Source organism: Ornithorhynchus anatinus, chromosome 2 (assembly GCF_004115215.2).
Source record: "Ornithorhynchus anatinus isolate Pmale09 chromosome 2, mOrnAna1.pri.v4, whole genome shotgun sequence".
NCBI classification, from domain to species: domain Eukaryota; kingdom Metazoa; phylum Chordata; class Mammalia; order Monotremata; family Ornithorhynchidae; genus Ornithorhynchus; species Ornithorhynchus anatinus.
Genome location: NC_041729.1, coordinates 148,407,513 through 148,426,400, shown reverse-complemented (window position 1 = coordinate 148,426,400; position 18,888 = coordinate 148,407,513). Strand labels below are relative to the sequence as shown.

General features: G+C 42.8%; 1 protein-coding gene across 1 annotated transcript in view; it reads left to right on the top strand.

The window, feature by feature from the left end:
• SLC2A13 (solute carrier family 2 member 13) overlaps nucleotides 1-18,888 on the top strand; it is a 426,989-nt gene that overhangs the window by 281,588 nt on the left and 126,513 nt on the right. Inside the window, exon 6 of the mRNA XM_029047238.1 lies at nucleotides 18,065-18,228. Within this exon, the coding sequence (XP_028903071.1) occupies nucleotides 18,065-18,228 (164 nt within the window). The remainder of the gene's footprint in view (nucleotides 1-18,064; nucleotides 18,229-18,888) is intronic.

The window sequence follows — 18,888 nt, the reverse complement described above, 5'->3', positions numbered from 1 at the left end:
TCACACCAAAGTTAACTGATTAGAAGCAGCATTTCCTAGTGACAAGAGCCCGAGCTTGGGAGTCAGAGGTCATGGGTTCTAATCCCAGCTCCACCACTTGTCTGCTGTGTGACCTTGGGCAAGTCACTTCACCTCTCTGGGCCTCAGTTATCTCATCTGTAAAATGGGGATTGAGACTGTGAGCCCCAAGTGAAACAGGGACTGTGTCCAACCCGATTTGCTCATATCTACCCCAGTGCTTAGTAATAATAATGATAATAATATTGGTATTTGTTAGCACTTACTATGTGCAGAGCACTGTTCTAAATGCTGGGGTAGATACAGGGTCATCAGGTTGTCCCATGTGAGGCTCACAGTCTTCATCCCCATTTTCCAGATGAGGTAACTGAGGCCCAGAGAAGTGAAGTGACTTGCCCACAGTCACACAGCTGACAAGTGGCAGAGCTGGGATTCGAACCCATGACCTCTGACTCCCAAGCCCGTGCTCTTTCCACTGAAGTAGGCTGCTTCTCTACAGTGCCTAGCACCTAATAAGAACTTAACAAATGCCATAATTATTATAATTATTATCACTGTTCTTCCATTCCCAACAGGAGATGTCATAATCATCTTTAGATGCGGAAAAACAGCATGGCCTAGTGAAAAGAGCTTGGGCCTAGCAGTCAGAGGACCTGGGTTCTAATGCCGGCTCCTCCTCTTGTCTGCCGTGTGACCTTAGGCAAGTCACTTCACTTGTGAGCCCCATGTGGGACAACCTGATTACCCTGTATCTACCCCAGCACTTAGAACAGTGCTCTGCACATAGTAAGCACTTAACAAATACCAACATTATTATTATTATTCACTTCTCTGTGCCTCAGTTATCTCATCTGGAATATGGGGATTAAGACTGTGAGCCCCATGTGGGACATGGACTGTTTGAAGTGAAGCTGAAAATATTCATTGTCTTGTCAACCTGAGAAGTCTGACATGCCCAAGGATGCTTAATATTTCTCTTCTTACCTTATTTTTTTTTAATCTTTAGAAGGCATTATTTACATGTTTTAAGGGTCAATAGTGTGTTCTGACTGTCCTGGGGAACATTCCCATGTCCTTTCAATATTATTGTACCTTTGTTAAGGCCAAAGGACCTTCCCCAATTTTGCCCTCTTTTCCCTGGTTCTGCACCATCTATGCACTTGGATATGTGACATTTGGACATTTGATATTTTCCCCACACCCAAAATAGTGTACACAGCAATTTCATGAAAATAGCTGAATTTAAAAATCCAAAATTCCCTAAAATCTGTCACTGTTTGCTGGCAAAAATTAAAAAATATCCTCACTTATTTTTTAAGAAAATATTTTTACTTCAGAGAAACATGGTAAGTTTAGGGTCCAATAATAATAATATGTGGTACTTGTTAGATGTGTACTATGTGCCAAGCACTGAACTAAATGCTAGGGTAGATACACGTTCATCGGTTTGGACACAGTCCCTGTTCCACATTATCCTTGCAGGTTAAGTATTAGGGAGAATAAGTATTGTACCCCCATTTTACAGATGAGAAAACTGAGGTCCATAGAAGTTGTCATTTGCCCAAGCAAATAACTGGTAGAGTTGGGATTAGAACTCAGGTCCTCTGACTCCCAAGCCTGGCGCTTTTCTCTAGGCCACCCTGCTTCCCCATCTTATGGTTTGTATCGTTAAGTGAGAAGTAGAGACTGTGCATGTAACTCGTGTGTCAGAGGTACAAATGATCAAATACCTGACATTTTGGGTACTGTAAATGTCATGAACTGCCCTTTTTATAACTAAGGGTTTAAACGTCTCTGGAGGAATTTTAAATGGACTGTCATCTTCTATCACTTATTTTGGACAATACATTAGGCCTGGCCTAATTGGCGTCAGATTATATGTGGCGCCAGCTATAATGAAGTTAAGAGGAGGACTCGTAGCATTCATTGAGAGCCTAATGTGTGCAGAGCACTGTCCCGGGGTTTCTGGAACGTGAAACAGAAGTAGAAGATACGGTTACTACCCTCAAGGAATTTACAGTCTAATTGAGAAAACAAACAGGTCAATTTGCAGATATAAAATGGATTAAGGATAAAATGGGCAAATGCACAGCTATGGAGACTTGAGAGCTAAGGTAGCTCAGAGGGATGACTCAGTTGGAGAGATGGGGATTAATCAGGAACTGCCTCTTGAAAGAGATGTGTCGTAGGAGAGTTTTGAAATTCAAGTTAGATGTGGATTGGTGGAAGTGGTTATATGAAGTGGGAATTTGCTTATGTGAAGGGGTGGGGAGAGGAATTTGCAATAGGATGAATAATGATCATGGCTTTAGTTAAGTGCTTACTAAGTGGCAAGTATTGTAATGAATCCTGGGATTGAAAAAGGAAAAATTCCAAGTGAGATGCAGTTCCAAGGTGAGTTTGGCAGGGGGAAAGGGTACAAATGGAGTGTAGAAGAAGAGAGTGAAGAGTCTTGAGATACTTGGGAAGAGAGGCAGCAAGGCCTAGTGGATAGAGCACAGTCCTGGGAGGCAGAAGGACCTGGATTCTATTTGTGCCTTTTTCACTTGTCTGCTTTGTGACCTTGGGCAAGTCACTTAACTTCTGTCAGGTCCCGAGTGGCCAACTCGATACCTGAGATTATATTAGAGGTTAGTGTGTTGGGGCCGCCAAGGGGATGATCACCCCAATTTAATCAGAAACTAGATACTTCAATATACAGCATGCAATCAACAGAAAATCCAAGATTCAGCTTTAGCATCAAACACAACTGTACCCCGCTCCACCAGGCATAGAATTTTCCTTCCACAAGTTGATCAATCTCGTCGGGCATTCAGGTCCTTATCGAGCTGGCCCGGCATGGGTGTCCCTGACCTAAGAGGTCCCTGGGCCTTTCCTCTTTCTGCCTTTCCTTCAGAGGACAGTGAGCAGAAACATGGGTCTTGTTTCCCCCTCCTGTAATACTATTTTTGTTGCAGGTAACATTGAGTTTCTGGGAATGCCCTAATCTATTACTACCAAATAGTTTGCTCACCTATGGCAATTTGAGACGATTATGCATTTTCCTTTCTTCTGCAGTTTTCTTTCCTCTCTGGTTTTCCTCTCTTCACCGACTGCTAATCTGGTCCCTCCTCCGTGGCAGGATACGATAAGCAGAAGGCTGAGGGTTGTGTTTATTGAGAGTTAGTTTAGGAAGCAGATTGGGGTCGAGTTAATGTCGAAAAGAATGTCTCAAGAGGTGGGTCCAAGGGTCAAGTTAATGCCAAGGTCTTTAGCTCAGTTTATTTTCCTTCAACCCTCCACCCTGGCTTCAGAAGAGATTAGCCCTGGATCACTTCAGTGTCGGGGCTGTGAGTAGCCCAATGAGGGGGCTACAAGCCTGACATCCTTTTCATTCATTCATTCAATACTATTTATTAAGCACTTACTATGTGCAGAGCACTGTACTAAGCGCTTGGAATGTACAATTCGGTAACAGAGACAGTCCCTGCCCATTGACAGGCTCACAGTCCAATCTCGGGAGACAGACGGACAAAAACAAGACAACTTAATAGCAAAAATAGAATCAAGGAGATGTACACCTCATTAACAAAATAAATAGATTAATAAAAATAGATACAAATGAGCACAGTGCTGAGGGAAGGGGAAGGGAGAGGGGGAGGAGCAGAGGAAAAGGAGGAAAAGGGGGCTTAGCTAAGGGGAGGTGAAGGGAGGCAGAGAGGCAGCAGAGGAAAAAGGGGAAGCTCAGTGTGGGAAGGCCTCTTGAAGGAGGTGAGCTCTCAGTAGGGCTTTGAAGAAGGGAAGAGAGCTAGTTTGGCAGAAGTGAGGAGGGAGGGCATTCCGGGACAGCGGGAGGACGTGGCCCAGGGGTCAACAGAGGGATAAGCGAGGACGGAGGATGGTGAGGAGGTGGGTGGCAGAGGAGCGGAGCGTGAGGGGTGGGCAGTAGAAAGAGAGAAGGGAATGAGAGGTAGGAGGGGGCAAGGTGATGCAGAGCCTTGAAGCCCAGAGTGAGAAGTTTTTATTTCGTGCCGAGGTTGATAGGCAACCACTGGAGGATTTTAAGTAGGGCAGTGACATGCCCAGAGCATACACCCCTTACATAGAGGCAAACCACAGAGTATTAGGTGAATCGATAGCCATAAAAATACAAGAAATAAGCAATATGTATTATCGTTTGGTCTTCACTTGGAACCCAACTGTATATCTGGCTGAAATCACAAGAAACAATATGCTGAAGGGCACTAAGCTTAACACGTTTAACACGCTTAACACGATTAGACTGTAAGCCCGTCAAAGGGCAGGGACCATCTCTATCTGTTGCCTATTTGTACATTCCAAGCGCTTAGTACAGTGCTCTGCATATAGTAAGCGCTCAATAAATACTATTGAATGAACGTTGTTTTACACAAAGGTACAAACTGCACTTGTCACTTCTCTGTGCTATAGTTTCCTCATCTGTAAAATGGGGATTAAGACTGTGAGCCCATGTGGGACAGGGACTGTGTCCATTCTGATTACCTTGTATGATGATGATGGCATTTGTTCAACGCTTACTATGTGCAAAGCACTGATCTAAGCACTGGTGGGGGGAGAATACAAGGTGATCAGGTTGTCCCATGTGGAGTTTACAGTTTTAATCCCCATTTTCCAGATGAGGTAACTGAGGCACAGAGAAGTGAAGTGACTTGCCCAAAGTCACATAGCTGACAAGCGGCAGAGCTGGGATTTAAACCCATGACCTCTGACTCCCTAGCCTGTGCTCTTGGCCCTGAGCCACGCTGCTACTCTCTACCCCAGCACTTAGAATAGTGCTTGACAAATAGTATGCACTTAAGAAATACCATAATTATTATTGTTAATTACTAAGAGCGTTAAGCCCAAAGATTAGGAATTTTTGTTTGATATGGAAAGGAATGGGTCTTGTCTTATGCCATCGAGTCATATCTGACGCATAGCGACACCACAGACACATCTCTCCCACAACGCCCCGTTCTCCATCTACAATCATTCTGGTAGTGGATCCAGAGAATTTTCTTGGAGAAAGTACGGAAGTGGTTTTCCGTTGCCGCCTTCTGCGTGGTAAACTTGAGTCTCCATCCTCGACTCACTCTCATGCCGTTGCTGCCCAGCATGGGTGTGTTTTGACTTGTAGCAGATGGCCTGCCACTCCCTAGCCATTGCCCAAGCTAGGAATGGAATAGATAGGCCTCTGCTTGACTCTCCCTCCCGTAGCCGAGACTGGTGGACTATTGGAAACTTTCCATGTGCGACCCTGAGAGGGGCAAGGAATGGGTAGCTGTTGGAGATTTTTGAAGATGGGAGTGATGTTTCATTAGGGGCCTTTTAAGAAGGTGATGCAAGCAGAATAGCCTGAGGAGAGAGAAGCTTGAAAGGGAAAGACCAGTTCAAGAATCTTTTACAGCAATCAGCTGGCAAGTAGTGAAAGCTTTGACCAGGTGCTATTCAACAGAAAGAGGGGAAATGATAAATCCATGAAATATCAAAGAGAAAGAGCTAGCAAGGTGTAAAACTAGTATTTATTGAGCACTCCGTACAGTGCAGAGTACTGGGCACTTGGAGGGACGGAATAAAAAGGGGAGATGGATTGAATGGTGGTATAATTATTGATTAAGCCCCATCCCAACAGGAGCAGAGAGTGGATTTAGAATTCCCATGCCATGGAGAATCCAAAGTATTCGGTGCTCTTCCCATGCCAGCCTCTCTGAACCTACAGACAACTGAGAGAGTTAAGCATGAGTGGTAGTGTGGCTTAGAGGACAGAGTTGTATTCAGTTGGGAAGCAGCATGGCTTCGTGGATAGATTATGGGACTGGGAGTCAGAAGGACCTGGATTCTAATCCTGATTTGCCACTTGTCTGTTGTGTGGCCTTGGGCAAGTTACTTAACTTCTCTGCCTCAGTTACCTCCTCTGTAAAATGGGGATTAAGACTATAAGCCCTATGTGGGACAGGGGCTGTGTCCAACCTGATCACCTAGTATCTACCCCAGTGTTTAGAACAGTGCTTGACACATAGTAAGAGCTTAACAAATATCGTCATCGTCAGTATTATTATCCTATAATTTGTTGTTATTTTTCTCACTCAGATTGCAATCCCGTTATGAGACAGACACCATATCTGAAATGATAGACTGTGAGCTGGCTGTGGGCATGGAATGTGTCTGTTTGTTGTTGTACTGTACTCTTCTAAACACTTAGTACAGTGCTTTGCACACAGTACGTGCTTAATGCAATTGAATTGAATTGTATTTATCCCAGCACTTGACACACAGGAAGTGCTCAATAAATACCACGACAGATTATTATTACCAGTTTATAGTAAACATTTACTATGTTCGAAGCCCTAAACTAAGACCTGGGGTAAGTATGTTAATTCTATCAGCACACTGCCCCGTCCCACCTGAAACTCAAAAGTGGGGGAGGAGAGATAACACGAAACAGTAAAGATGTATTAAATACAGAGACAAAGTGTGACTTAGAGAAAAGAGCAGAAGACCTAGGAGTCAGTGGATCTGGGTTCTTATCTTGACTCCACCACCTGTCTGCTGTGTGACCTTGTGAGAGTAACTTAACTTCTCTGGCCCTCAGTTCCCTCATCTGTAAAATGGTGGTTCAATATCTGTCCTTCCAATTTAGACTGTGAGCCCTATGTGGGATAGGAGCTGTGCCCAACCTGATTACCTTGTATCAACCCCAGCACTTTAGAACAGTGCTTGGAATATAGTAAGCACCATTATTGATTAATTAAGTTAAATTTAACAATCCAAAATACCAACATTAAAATAACTAAAACAGTACTTGAGGGTTCAATTATTAAATTCTTCACTTCTCCAGGCAACAGTGCTTTATCAGATCATTCAATCAACCAATCAATAGTATTTATTGAGCACTTACTGTGTGCAGAGCACTGTACTGAGTACTTGGTAGAGACAATACAATAGAGTTGGTAGACACATTCCCTGTCTACAACGAGCTCACAGTCTAGAGGGGGAGACAGACATTATTATAGGTACATAAATTATGGCTATAATGAAAGCAGCATGTTTCAGTGGAAAGAGCACGGACTTGGGAGTCAGAGGTCATGGGTTCTAATCCCAGCTCTGCCGCTTGTCAGCTGTGTGACTTTGGGCAACTCACTTAACTTCTCTGTGCCTCAGTTCCCTCATATGTAAAATGGGGATTAAGACTGTGAGCCCCACGTAGGACAACCTTATTACCTTGTATCTATCCCAGTGCTTAGAAAAGTGCTTGGCACATAGTAAGCACTTAACAAATACCATCACATTATCATTATTATTATTATAAATTATGGACATAATGAATAAATTATGGATATAATAAATTAGCGATATGATATGGTATTATGGATGCAGAGTTGGTACATGCAGTCTTTGCCCACAAGGAGCTTACAGTTACTTTCATTCATTCAGTCGCATTTATTGAGCACTTACTATGTAGAGAGCACTGTACTAAGCACTTGGAAAGTACAATTCAGCAATAAAGAGAAACAATCCCTGCCCACACTGGGCTTACAGTCTAAAAGGGGGGAGGCAGATATGAAAACAAGTAAACGGGCATCAATATAAATAAATAGAATTATAGATATATACACATCAAAACAAAAGACATCAATATAAATAGAACTATAGCTATATACATACATACATAAGTGCAGTGGGGCAGGAATAGGTGGGTAGAGCAAAGGAAGTGAGTTGAGGCGGTGCTGAGAGGAGAGGGAGCTGAGGAAAAGAGGGGCTTAGTCTCGGAAGGCCTCTTGGAGGAGGTGAGCCTTCAGTAGAGCTTTGAAGGGGGGAAGAGTGTTTGTTGGTGGATTTGAGGAGGGAGGGTATTTCAGGCCAGAGGTAGAACGTAGACCAGGGGTAGACGGTGGGCCAGGCCAGAACGAGGCACAGTGAGAAGGTTAGTACCAGAGGAGTGGAGTGTGTGGGCTGGGATGTAGAAGGAGCGAAGGGAGGTGAGGTTGGAGGGGGCAAGGTCATGGAGAGCTTTGAAGCCAAGAGTGAGGAGTTTTTGCTTGATACAGAGGTTGATAGGCAACCACTGGAGATTTTTGAGGAGGCGGGTGACATGCCCAGAGCGTTTCTGTAGAAAGAGAATCCGGGTAGCAGAGTGAAATATAGACTGAAGTGGAGAGAGGTAAGAGGTTGGGCAGTCAGAAAGGAGGCTATTAGACTGTAAGCCCGTCAAAGGGCAGGGACTGTCTCTATCTGTTGCCAACTTGTACATTCCAAGTGCTTAGTACAGTGTTCTGCATATAGTAAGCGCTCAATAAATACTATTGAATGAATGAATGAGGCTGATGCAGTCATCCAGTCTTGATAGGATAAGTGATTGTACTAACGTGGTAGCGGTTTGGATGGAGAGGAAAGGACGGATCTTGGTGATGTTGTGAAGATGAGACTGGCAGGCTTACAGGCTTACCGGCAGTTACAGAACGAGTCAGATATTAAAATAGATTAGGGAAAGGGAAAAAGGGGAAATGTACAAAAACTAACGATAATAGTAATAATAGTAATTATGGTATTTGTTGAGCACTTACTTTGTGCCAAGCACTGTACTAAGCATTGGGATAGATACAAGATAGGCAGGTCCCACATGGGGCTTACAGTCTAAATAGGAGGGAGAATCTCCATTTTGCAGATGAGGGAACTGAGTTACAGAGAAATTAAGTGACTTGCCCAAGGTCACATGGCAGACAAGTGGCAGAGGGGGAATTAGAATCCAAGCCCTCTGACTCACAAGCCCATGCTCTTTCCACTAGGCAACACTGCTTCTTAAGAGGATACGGGTTGGACACAGTCCCTTTCCCACATGGGGCTCACAATCTTAATACCCATTTTACAGATGAGGAAACTCAGGCACAGAGAATTTGTGACTTGCCCAAGGTCACACAGCAGGTAAGTGGCAGAGCCAGGATTAGAGCCCAGCTCCTCTGATTCCCAGGTCTAAGCTCATTCCACTAGACCTCGCTCCTTCCTGAGCGGATTGTAGAATGATTTGGGACCAATAGATCTGTGCTTCCAAGAAGGATCAGACTCAGAACCTCCTGCTGGACTTCTACCCCACCCCAACCTAGCTCTTCATCCAAACTATAGTCAACCATATTCATTTATGGAGTACTTACTGTGTACAAAATACTGTACTAAGTGCTTGGGAACATTCAACCTCTAGACTGTAAGCTCATTTTGGGCGTGTTTACCAACTCTGTTATATTGTTACACTGTACTCTCCCAAGCGCTTAGTACAGTGCTCTGCACACAGTAAGTGCTCAGTAAATATGATTGATTGATACAATATAACAGAGTTGGTGGACATTTTCCCTGCCTACAGTGTGTTGGTGGTGACGTACTCCTTGGCGAACCTCATCATTCATGAGCCCGTTGTTGGGGAGGGATTGTCTCTATCTGTTGCCGAATTGTACTTTTCAAGCACTTAGTACAGTGCTCTACACACAGTAAGCACTCAGTAAATATGACTGAATGAATGAGAAGCAGCATGATATAGTGGATAGAGCACAGGCCTGGGTGTAAGAAAGTCATGGGTTCTAATCCCAGCTCTGCCACTTGTCTGCTATATGACCTTAAGCAAGTCATTTCACTTCTGTGTGCCTCAGTTCCCTCATCTGTAAAATGAAGATTGAGACTGTGAGCCCCTTGTGGCACAAAGGACTGTGTCCCACCCAATTTGCTTGTATCCACCTCAGTGCTAAGTACAGTGCCTGGCACAGAGCACTTAACAAGCACCATTATTATTACTATTCAACTGCAAAGGACAATTGTTTATCACAGTCTCTTTATACTTTTGCTACAATTTTATTAACTCAGATTTTTGGTTGCTTTTTGTAGTTGCTATGGGATTGACGAGACTACCCTCTGACTGAGTTAGCTCCACTTGAATGACTCAATCTCAAAGTGTGACACTTTTATGAGCTTTTTTTAACCTTCTCTTATAGATAGATGAAGTGCTAGGTGGATTTGATAATACAATGTCAAGAGTAGTTAGTGATCACTAGAGTAAAAGAACTCAGGAAAATCACGGCAGCAAAACTAGTACACTGAGGGAGCGAAGCTAATTTGACATATGAGTAACACTTGACTTGATTTGAGATCCTAGATTTTCTCAGAAAAGTGTTACCAATGGTTAAAAGTCTTCAGAATGTCATTTGCTTTTTTCTGTCCTCATTTGTACAAAAGGATTTCATTTTCTCGCTGAACTATGACTAACCAGAACAAATTTCCTGCTTCCCATTGTAGTTATATGGATTGGTTTGTCAGGATTGGGTTTTTTTTCCTGCACTGAAATAGTTCCACCAAATCAACTTCTCGCTGAGTTGAATTTACATCTCAAGCAGCAATGGGCACACTATCTTCAGTACTTCAGTACCAGCTATCTTCTCAAATTTTCACGTTTTTCCATCAAATATAGTTGCTATAAGATAAAGTATTTACTGATGATCAATGTGCCAAGATCTGTAAACTGGAAGATGGAATCCTCCTCCTTTTCCCAGCTACAGAAACTACCTTCTGTGTCTCTTTTCCCTACCATTACTTCTTCCTTGCTTTTTCTCTCCTGGGAAGAAAGCCAGGGCAAGGAGGGACACTAAAGAAAGTTGGATGTTTCTCCTTCCCATGCTATTTTTGTTATTATTATTATTACTGTAGTATTTGTTAGGCTCTTTGTCAATGAAAACACAAGATAATCAAGTCCCACATGGGGCTCACCTTCTAAGTAGGAGGGAAGGCAGGTATTGAATCCCCATTTTGCAGATGTGGGAACTGAGATACCAAGAAGTGACTTGCCCAAGGTCACACAGAAGGTATGTCACAGAGCCAGGGTTAAAACATATCCAACAGACAGTTACTCTCCCCCCCTTCAAAGCCTTATTGAAGGCACATCTCCTCCATGAGGCCTTCCCTGACGAAACCCTTCTTTCCTCTTTTCCCACTCCCTCTGTGTCACCTTGTCATGCTGCCTTCATTCATCCCCTCTCCCAGCACTTACATACAGCACTTATGTACATATCTGTAATTTATTTATTTCTATTAATGTTGGTCTCCCCCTCTAGATGGTAAGCTCATTGTGGGCAGAGAATGTGTCTGTTTACTGTTATAGTTTAGTCTCTCAAGCATTTAGTACAGTGCTCTGCACACAGTAAACTCTCAGTAAATATGATCGATTGAATGAGTGAGTGAATAAATGAATGAAAGAACATGGGGCCTCTGAATCCCAGGCCTGTGATTTTTCCACAAGGCTATGCTGCTTCCCACTTTGGAGAATATTCTCTCGAAGTCTTCAGGAGAGCACTTGCCATTAGTTCAGAGGTCAGAAGATCAAAGCAAATGCAGCTAATGGCTACCAGTGTCCCTCACATTGTCCTCCACTGAATTCTGGGCTATTAAGTCTTTAACTCGCTCATTGGACTTGGGAGACTTAACCAGAAGAGTTTGCCTCCTTTAATTGTTCTAAAATCGCCGCCCAGATTACATTGGGTCCAGGAAGTGGTGTGGAGGAAGAATGGGAAGGACTTAAGAAGTAGTTCTGAATGCCGGCAACCAGTGGAGGACATGAAGGCTGTGGGTTTGTGGGCTGAGGAGGAAGGCAGTGTCATCGGCTGAGATGAGAGTGTCATGGTGGGCAGACACTGGGATTCCTGAGCATGCTGAGCTCCAAGAACTCACTTTCTAGGCAGCGGCTTGCCTTGTTTGGTTAGCCTATCTGTCCTTAGGGTCAATCTGCTTGGTATAGTGAAGCAGCATGGCTTAGTGGCAAAAGCACAGGCTTGGGAGTCAGAGGACGTGGGTTCTAATCCCGCCTCCACCACTTGTCTGCTGTGTGACCTTGGGCAAGCCACTTCACTTCTCTGTGCCTCAGTTACCTCATCTGTAAAAAGGGGATTAAGATTATTGCTAGTAAGTTGTCTTGTTTTTGTCTGTCTGTCTTCCCCGATTAGACTGTAAGCCCGTCAATGGGCAGGGATTGTCTCTATCTGTTGCCGAGTTGTACATTCCAAGCGCTTAGTACAGTGCTCTGCACATAGTAAGTGCTCAATAAATACTATTGAATGAATGAATGACAACCTGATAACCTTGTACCTACCCCAGTGCTTAGTACAGTGCTTGACACATAGTAAGCACTTAACAAATGCCATAATTATTATTATTAGTATTATTATTATTATAGTGCTTTGCACAGAGTAAGTCCTCAGTACATACTTTTGATTGATTGCTCATTGTAGGCAAGGAATGTGTCTTATATTGTTCAGTCTTGCTTATTCTGTGAAGAGCACTGTACTAAGTGCTTGGAAAGTACAGTACAACAATAAGGAGAGACATTCCCTGCCCACAACAGGCTCACAGTCTAGAGTTGGGTTGGGGGAGACAGACATCAGTACAAGCAAACAGGCATCAATCTAAATAAATAGAATTATAGATATATACATATGTACATAAGTGCTGTGGGGCAGGGAGAGGGAGGCAGAGCAAAGGGAGTGAATCAGGGTGACGCCAAAGGGAGTGGGAGCTGAGGAAAAATGGACTTAGTTTGGGAAGACCTTGTACTCTCACAGTCCTTAGTACGCTGCTCTGCACACAGTAAGCACTCAGTAGTTGCGATTGACTGACGATTGACTGACTGATGGAGAATTCTAGGGTTGCATAAGTGGAAAGAATCCTTTCCTTCCCAAAGGCAGATATGAACTGAGATTTGAACTATCAGTCCATCTCTGGTATTTTTTGAGAGCTTACCGTGTGCAGTACCCTGTACTAGGATCTTGGGAGACTACAGTATAACAGAGTTGGTAGACATGTTCCCTGCCCACAATTAGCTAAGGGAAGCAGTGTGGCCCAGTTGAAAGAGCACAGGCCTGGGAATCAGGATACCTGGTTCAAATCTCAGCTGTGCCCATTGCTTTCTATATGACCCTGAGTGAGTCACTTCACTTCTCTATTGTTAGGTTTCATCAAATTTAAAATGAGGGTTCATCAATACCGGCTCTCTCTTCTACTTAGACTGTGAGCCCCATGTGGAACAAGGATTGTGTCTGATCTGATTAACTTGAATCTACCCCAGGGCATAAAATAGTGCTTGACAAGTAGTGAGAGCTTAAGAGATGCCATAAAAAAGACCATGTGCACAATGCTTCAATTTGATAATGTGAACAGCCCCATAACCTCGAACATTTGATATTCATCCAGTCGTCAGCCCCACAGCACTTATATACATAGCTGGAAGTTAGTTATTTTAATGTCTATCTCTGCATCTAGCCCCACAGCACTTATGCCCATAGCTGTGAGGTGGTTATTTGTTTTAATGTCTATCTCCCCCTCTAGAACGTAAGGTCCTTGCCGGCAGGGAACGTATCAACCAACTCTGTTGTATTGTATTCTCCCAATCTAACAATCGGTCGATGGTATTTGCTCTTTGGAACCAGAACTTGATTGAGTTTGGGAGAAGGAAAACTTGAACTCAGGAGCTCCCAAAGACAACCTGGATGTGGGTGAGACATAGTAGGTATGAAAGAAGTGTTACTCCACTTCCTTCTCCTCCTTCTCTTCTTTCTTCTCATTGTCCTTTTTTTCTCCTCCTCTTCTTTCTTATCCTCCTCCTCTCCTTCCATCTCCTCCTCCTCCTCCCTGTTGTTTTATAGTGCAGTGGTACAGCCTTGGCATGATTCTGTGGCCACTTTGAGTGTAAATGTTGGGGTTTTTTAAACGGAAAATTCTTATATGCTCTCACAACGTGCTCACTCTCGCTCACCTACCCCTACCCCAGTGGAAACATGACTACCAGGGAAGAGAGAATGTAGTAACACTGCATAAACTTGTAGCCCTATCATTTATTCACTTATACAAGCTCTCATTCCTTCAGTCTTCCTGGATGGGCTGAGGCTTTTTTGTCAATTTTGATAGAAAATTTCTTTATGGTGGGAAGATTAATGATATGCCTTTAATAGGCTCTGAGTTCCCTGCAGAAAGCTTCAAAATGGGTTTTGGTCACTGTTACTTTCACGTAGCCCTCTTCCTCACCTAACCCACGCAACCATCTTGCTGGGACAACAGGGTTCACTCTACGTCCTCCAAAATCCCTGGAGATCCCCATCAGCAACATAAGCACTTGCCTAATGAAACTCAGAACCTTTTCTTTATTAATAAAAATTAATTTTATACTAGAAAACGGTAATCAAGCTGGGTAGTTGGGATACAAGAGCAGGTGCATTAGGGGAGCCACAAACAGGAAGGAAAAGATGAATACGATGATAAGTTCAGCAGACTTGTCTTTGCCAAACTTTCATATTATTTGTGAGTCTGGAAATGACTTCCCATATGGTTATTCTTGGATTCAGCCAAAGGATATTCATAGTGACTCTGTGGATCCCAGCCCTTTCTCACTTTTGGGCACCCCTCAGGGTCAAGAGCAACAACAGAAACATTTCTTTTCAGCTTAAATAATTCTCATTAGTTCTCCATCTTTGATCTCTCACTTTTGATCTTTTGATCCTCACTCCACCCTCTGCCCCCTCTTTCTTTCTTCCTCATCTTCTTTCTCCTTCATCTGGCTATTAGTTTCTTCTCCAGCAGTTCTGTTCTCTAGCAGTCATTTGCAGCAGAATTGTGGAGGTCAGCCTCCATTTCAATCTGCTCTTTTATTTCACATCCCTCTCCTTAATATGTGTGGAGGAGGCATAGGAATGGGGAGAGAGCATCATTAAGGAGCAGCCATTTCCTTTTAACTATGCCCAGCTCATCTGTGAGGAAGGGATGAAGTTTGAGGAACTTTGGTCTTCTTCCCTTTTCAGTGACCCTGGACACTAATTGCCTAAGCATAAAAATGAGGTCCTTCATTTCATTCCTCCACCAGTGACATTGCAAGTTTGCTAATGTTTTCTTGTTTGGATATGTTTCTGATAATAATAACAATGACAGATGTGTTTTGGGTCCTTTATTTTCTAAGGTGTTAAGTACTTATCATGTGTCAGGCACTGTACTAAGCATGGGGGAGATACAAGCTATTCAGGTTGGATACAGTCCAAGTCTCACATGGGGCTCACAGGTCTTACCCCCATTTTGCAGATGAGGGAACCGAGGCACAGAGAGTGAAATGACTTGCCCAAGGTCACACAGCAGGTGAGTGGCAGAGCCGGGATAAGAATTTAGGTCCTTCAGACTCCCACGACTGCTCTATCCACTAGGTCATGCTGCTTCTGTGTTAAGGCCTTCCAATGTGCCTGTGTTTTCCTGAAGGCAATTTCTAACTTGGTGTCTGTTGGCTTGCAGTTGAAAGAGATGTGTGTGTATGTATATATATATATATATATATATATATGTATATATGTACATACTTAAATATAGATATATTTATTATGTATAATAATATGTATTTATTATGTATAATTATATATATATATGTACATATATATATATACTTAAAGTGAAAGCTGTGAAGTGGCAGAAGAGGTTGTGGTTGCTGGGGTGGAGAGGGAAATTCGACATGGCCCTATTTGGAAAGCACAAAACAGCATCTTAGCAGATGTTTTTCCAGGTGAGATGTAGATTCTGCTGCAACAAATCTCTTTAGCCAAAATATTTTAAAGTCTCTTTGGAATTTCAGCTAATTTCGGTCACTTCCCTTTAGACTCCACCTCTCTGCTCAATTCTATGTGTACACAGCCCAGAGTTCACAGGCAATGTAAAATTTACCCAGCAGTTGCTACCTCAAATACAGACTTTTCCCAAACTCTCACTGTTAGCTTCCATGTGATTCCACTGGGAGTATTTGTAAGGTGTAGTTGCAATGAAGACTTTTTTGAGCAACAGCTGTTAGAATGGAATCTTAAAATAGGCAATTCTCTGCTGAATGTGATCGGTGAAGCATTTTTTTCATATTGCACTGTCATTTCTGAAATAAAAACATCTACAGCTGCAGAGAAATCTGTCAGTAGAACCCGGATAGTTACCTTAAAATCAAATGATGACAACAAACTAAGAAACATTTTTATCTTATGAATGATTAGAAACATCATAGTAAATCTGTAATCACCTAATAGCATTTATTGAGCACGTACTATTTTTGTTTTGAGTACTGTGTATTTTACTTTGTCTCCTAGGCTCTTTGAATGTTTTATTCTTTTACTCCTCCAGATGTATGTCTCAAATCACTTCTCTCACCTTTATTTATACGGATTGTGAGCCCTCAAGGGACAGAGTCCATGTCAAATTCCCTTGTTTATGTTCTGTCCCAGTGTTTAGGACAATGCTCTGCTTAAAGTAAGTGCTCAGTAAGTAGTATTTCTTTTCTATAACTGTGCCCAGAGCCCTTATTATGTACACTGGGAGAGTACATTAGAATTAGTAGACTTGTCAATCAAAGAAATACAGAGCTCTGTTCATAGGTTTGGAAGCAGCATGGCATAGTGGGAAAAACACAGGCATGGGAGTCAGAGGACCTGGGTTCTAATCCCAGCTCTGCCATGAGTCTGCTGCGTGACCTTGGACAAGTCACCTAACTAGACTGTAAGCTCACTGTGGGCAGGGGACATGTCTACCAACCCTGTTGTATTTTACTCTCCCAAGTGCTTAATACAGTGATCTGCGAACAGTAAGCACTCAATAAATACCATTGGTTGATCGATCAGTTATATGCCTCGGTTCCCTCATCTGTAAAATGGGCATTAAATCTTACTCCTTCCGATTTAGACTGTGAGCCCCATGTTTTACAGTCCCACCTGATAGCTTTGTGTTTACCCCAGTGCTTAGAACAGTGCCTGGCACATAGAAAGTGTTTAACAAGTACCACAAGTATTAAATGCTGCAGGTCAGGAAATTACTAGGGGTGCACTGTGTCAGTGATTTCATGGGTAGGCCATGTTTCCAGCTTAAAGGAGTGGTCCAGAAAAGTTTAATCACGGATTAAGTCGGTCATATTTTCCCAATGAGATAGAGGGTAAAAGAGAAGGTGAGAGCCCCTTGGGTGAGAGAGTCCCAGAGGAGATAGGATTGTCTGGGGTCACCCAGGACTCTGTGATGACAACGAGGAGGAGTGGGCCGGAAACAAGGTGAGGATGAAGGGGAGTTCACCCATGATATAATAATAATAATAACTTTGGTATTTGTTATGCTCTTATTATGTGACAAGGACTGTACTAAGCTCTCAGAGAGAGACAAGATCATCAGGTCGTACATCAGGGCTCACAGTCTTGCCCAAGGATAGAACCCAGGCCCTCTGACTCCCAGTCCCATGGTCTTTCCACTAGCCACACTGCTTCTCTGTAGAGTGGTGGTGGTGGTGTTGGGGGAGAAGGGGAAGGGTCCCCAAGCTACATTTAGATGACATGGGGAATGGGAAAGAAGAGGTGCAGCTTGTGAGGTGGGGTGGAGGGTCAGCAGATGAAGCAGTGTGGGGACTCCAGGCTGTGGGATGACAATGGGCAAGTTTTAATTAGGAGAATTTGTTGGAGTGAAAAATGCTAGATGAAACGAATCCAGCAAAATCGAATGCCTAAAGCCTGGCCTAGTGGAAAGAGATTGGCCTGGAAGTCAGAGGATGTGGGTTCTAATCCTGGCTCCGCCTCATGTCCGCTTTGTGACCTTGGGCAAGTCACTTCACTTCTCTGTGCCTCAGTTACCTCATCTGTAAAATGGGGATTAAGACTGTGAGCCCCACTTGGGACAGGGACTGTGTCTGATCTGATTACCTGCATCTACCCCAGTGCTTAGAACAGTGCTTGACACACAGTACGTGCTTAACAAATATCACAATTATTATCATTGTTATTGTCATTATTATCGTATTATTAAAGGATTTTTTTCTTAGCACTAAAACACCTTTTCATGTTATTTTCTATTAGAAAAATTTCCAATTGTACAATGAGCATTTCTTTTCCTTTAAAATGATGATCCCCACAGTCAAAAGTTATCATGGCAAATGCCTACTATGTTTTCAAAGCATTTGGGTGCTTCTGTGTAGTGGTGTAACTTTGAATAGTATAACTTCATGCGACAATTCCTGTTTTCCTTCTCGATTTTGCAGGTACTACAGTGCCACCATTCTGCAGATGTCAGGGGTCGAGGATGACAGAATGGCAATATGGCTGTCTTCAGTCACAGCTTTCACAAACTTCATTTTCACGCTTGTAGGAGTCTGGCTGGTAGAGAAAGTGGGACGCAGAAAACTTACACTTGGGAGTTTAGCAGGTATGTATGTAATCTGAGATTACTGATGTAAATCTTACCATAGAAAGATGAATTAAATATACAACAGCCAAAGAGTGCTTCTTAACCAAACTGAAACTGGATTCTTCTCTCATCTGCCAACCCCAAGTACCTTTTTTTTCAATGTTCTAGATTCAGGAACTTATGGGCAGCATGAATGAAACCAATAAGTCTAAATATCTGAACAGCAACATTTGCGAGTGTTTTTGTTGTACCTATGATTGTGCTGGAACCCAAATTAAACAATTTTTGATAACTATGAGGAATGTGAAATAATGAGGGGGAAGAATCAAATATTATTAATAGATTAAAAAATGAGATTCACATGAGAAGTTTTTGGTGGTAACACATAATATACACTACAAATTATTGGACTAAAATATCAGATATTACCCACAGAAAATCAATCAACTAATGGTATTTATTGAGCGCTTACTCTGTAAGCACTGTACTAAGTGTTTGGGAGAGTACAGTACAGTAGAACTGGTATCACGATCCCTGCCCTCGCATCCTAATTAATTCTAAGCACACAGTCAATTAACAGGTCATGCAAACTATAGCTAAGATCAATCAAGACATCAATCATATTTATTCAGCGCTTACTATGTGCAGAGCCCTACAGAAGAATTAGCAGACATATTT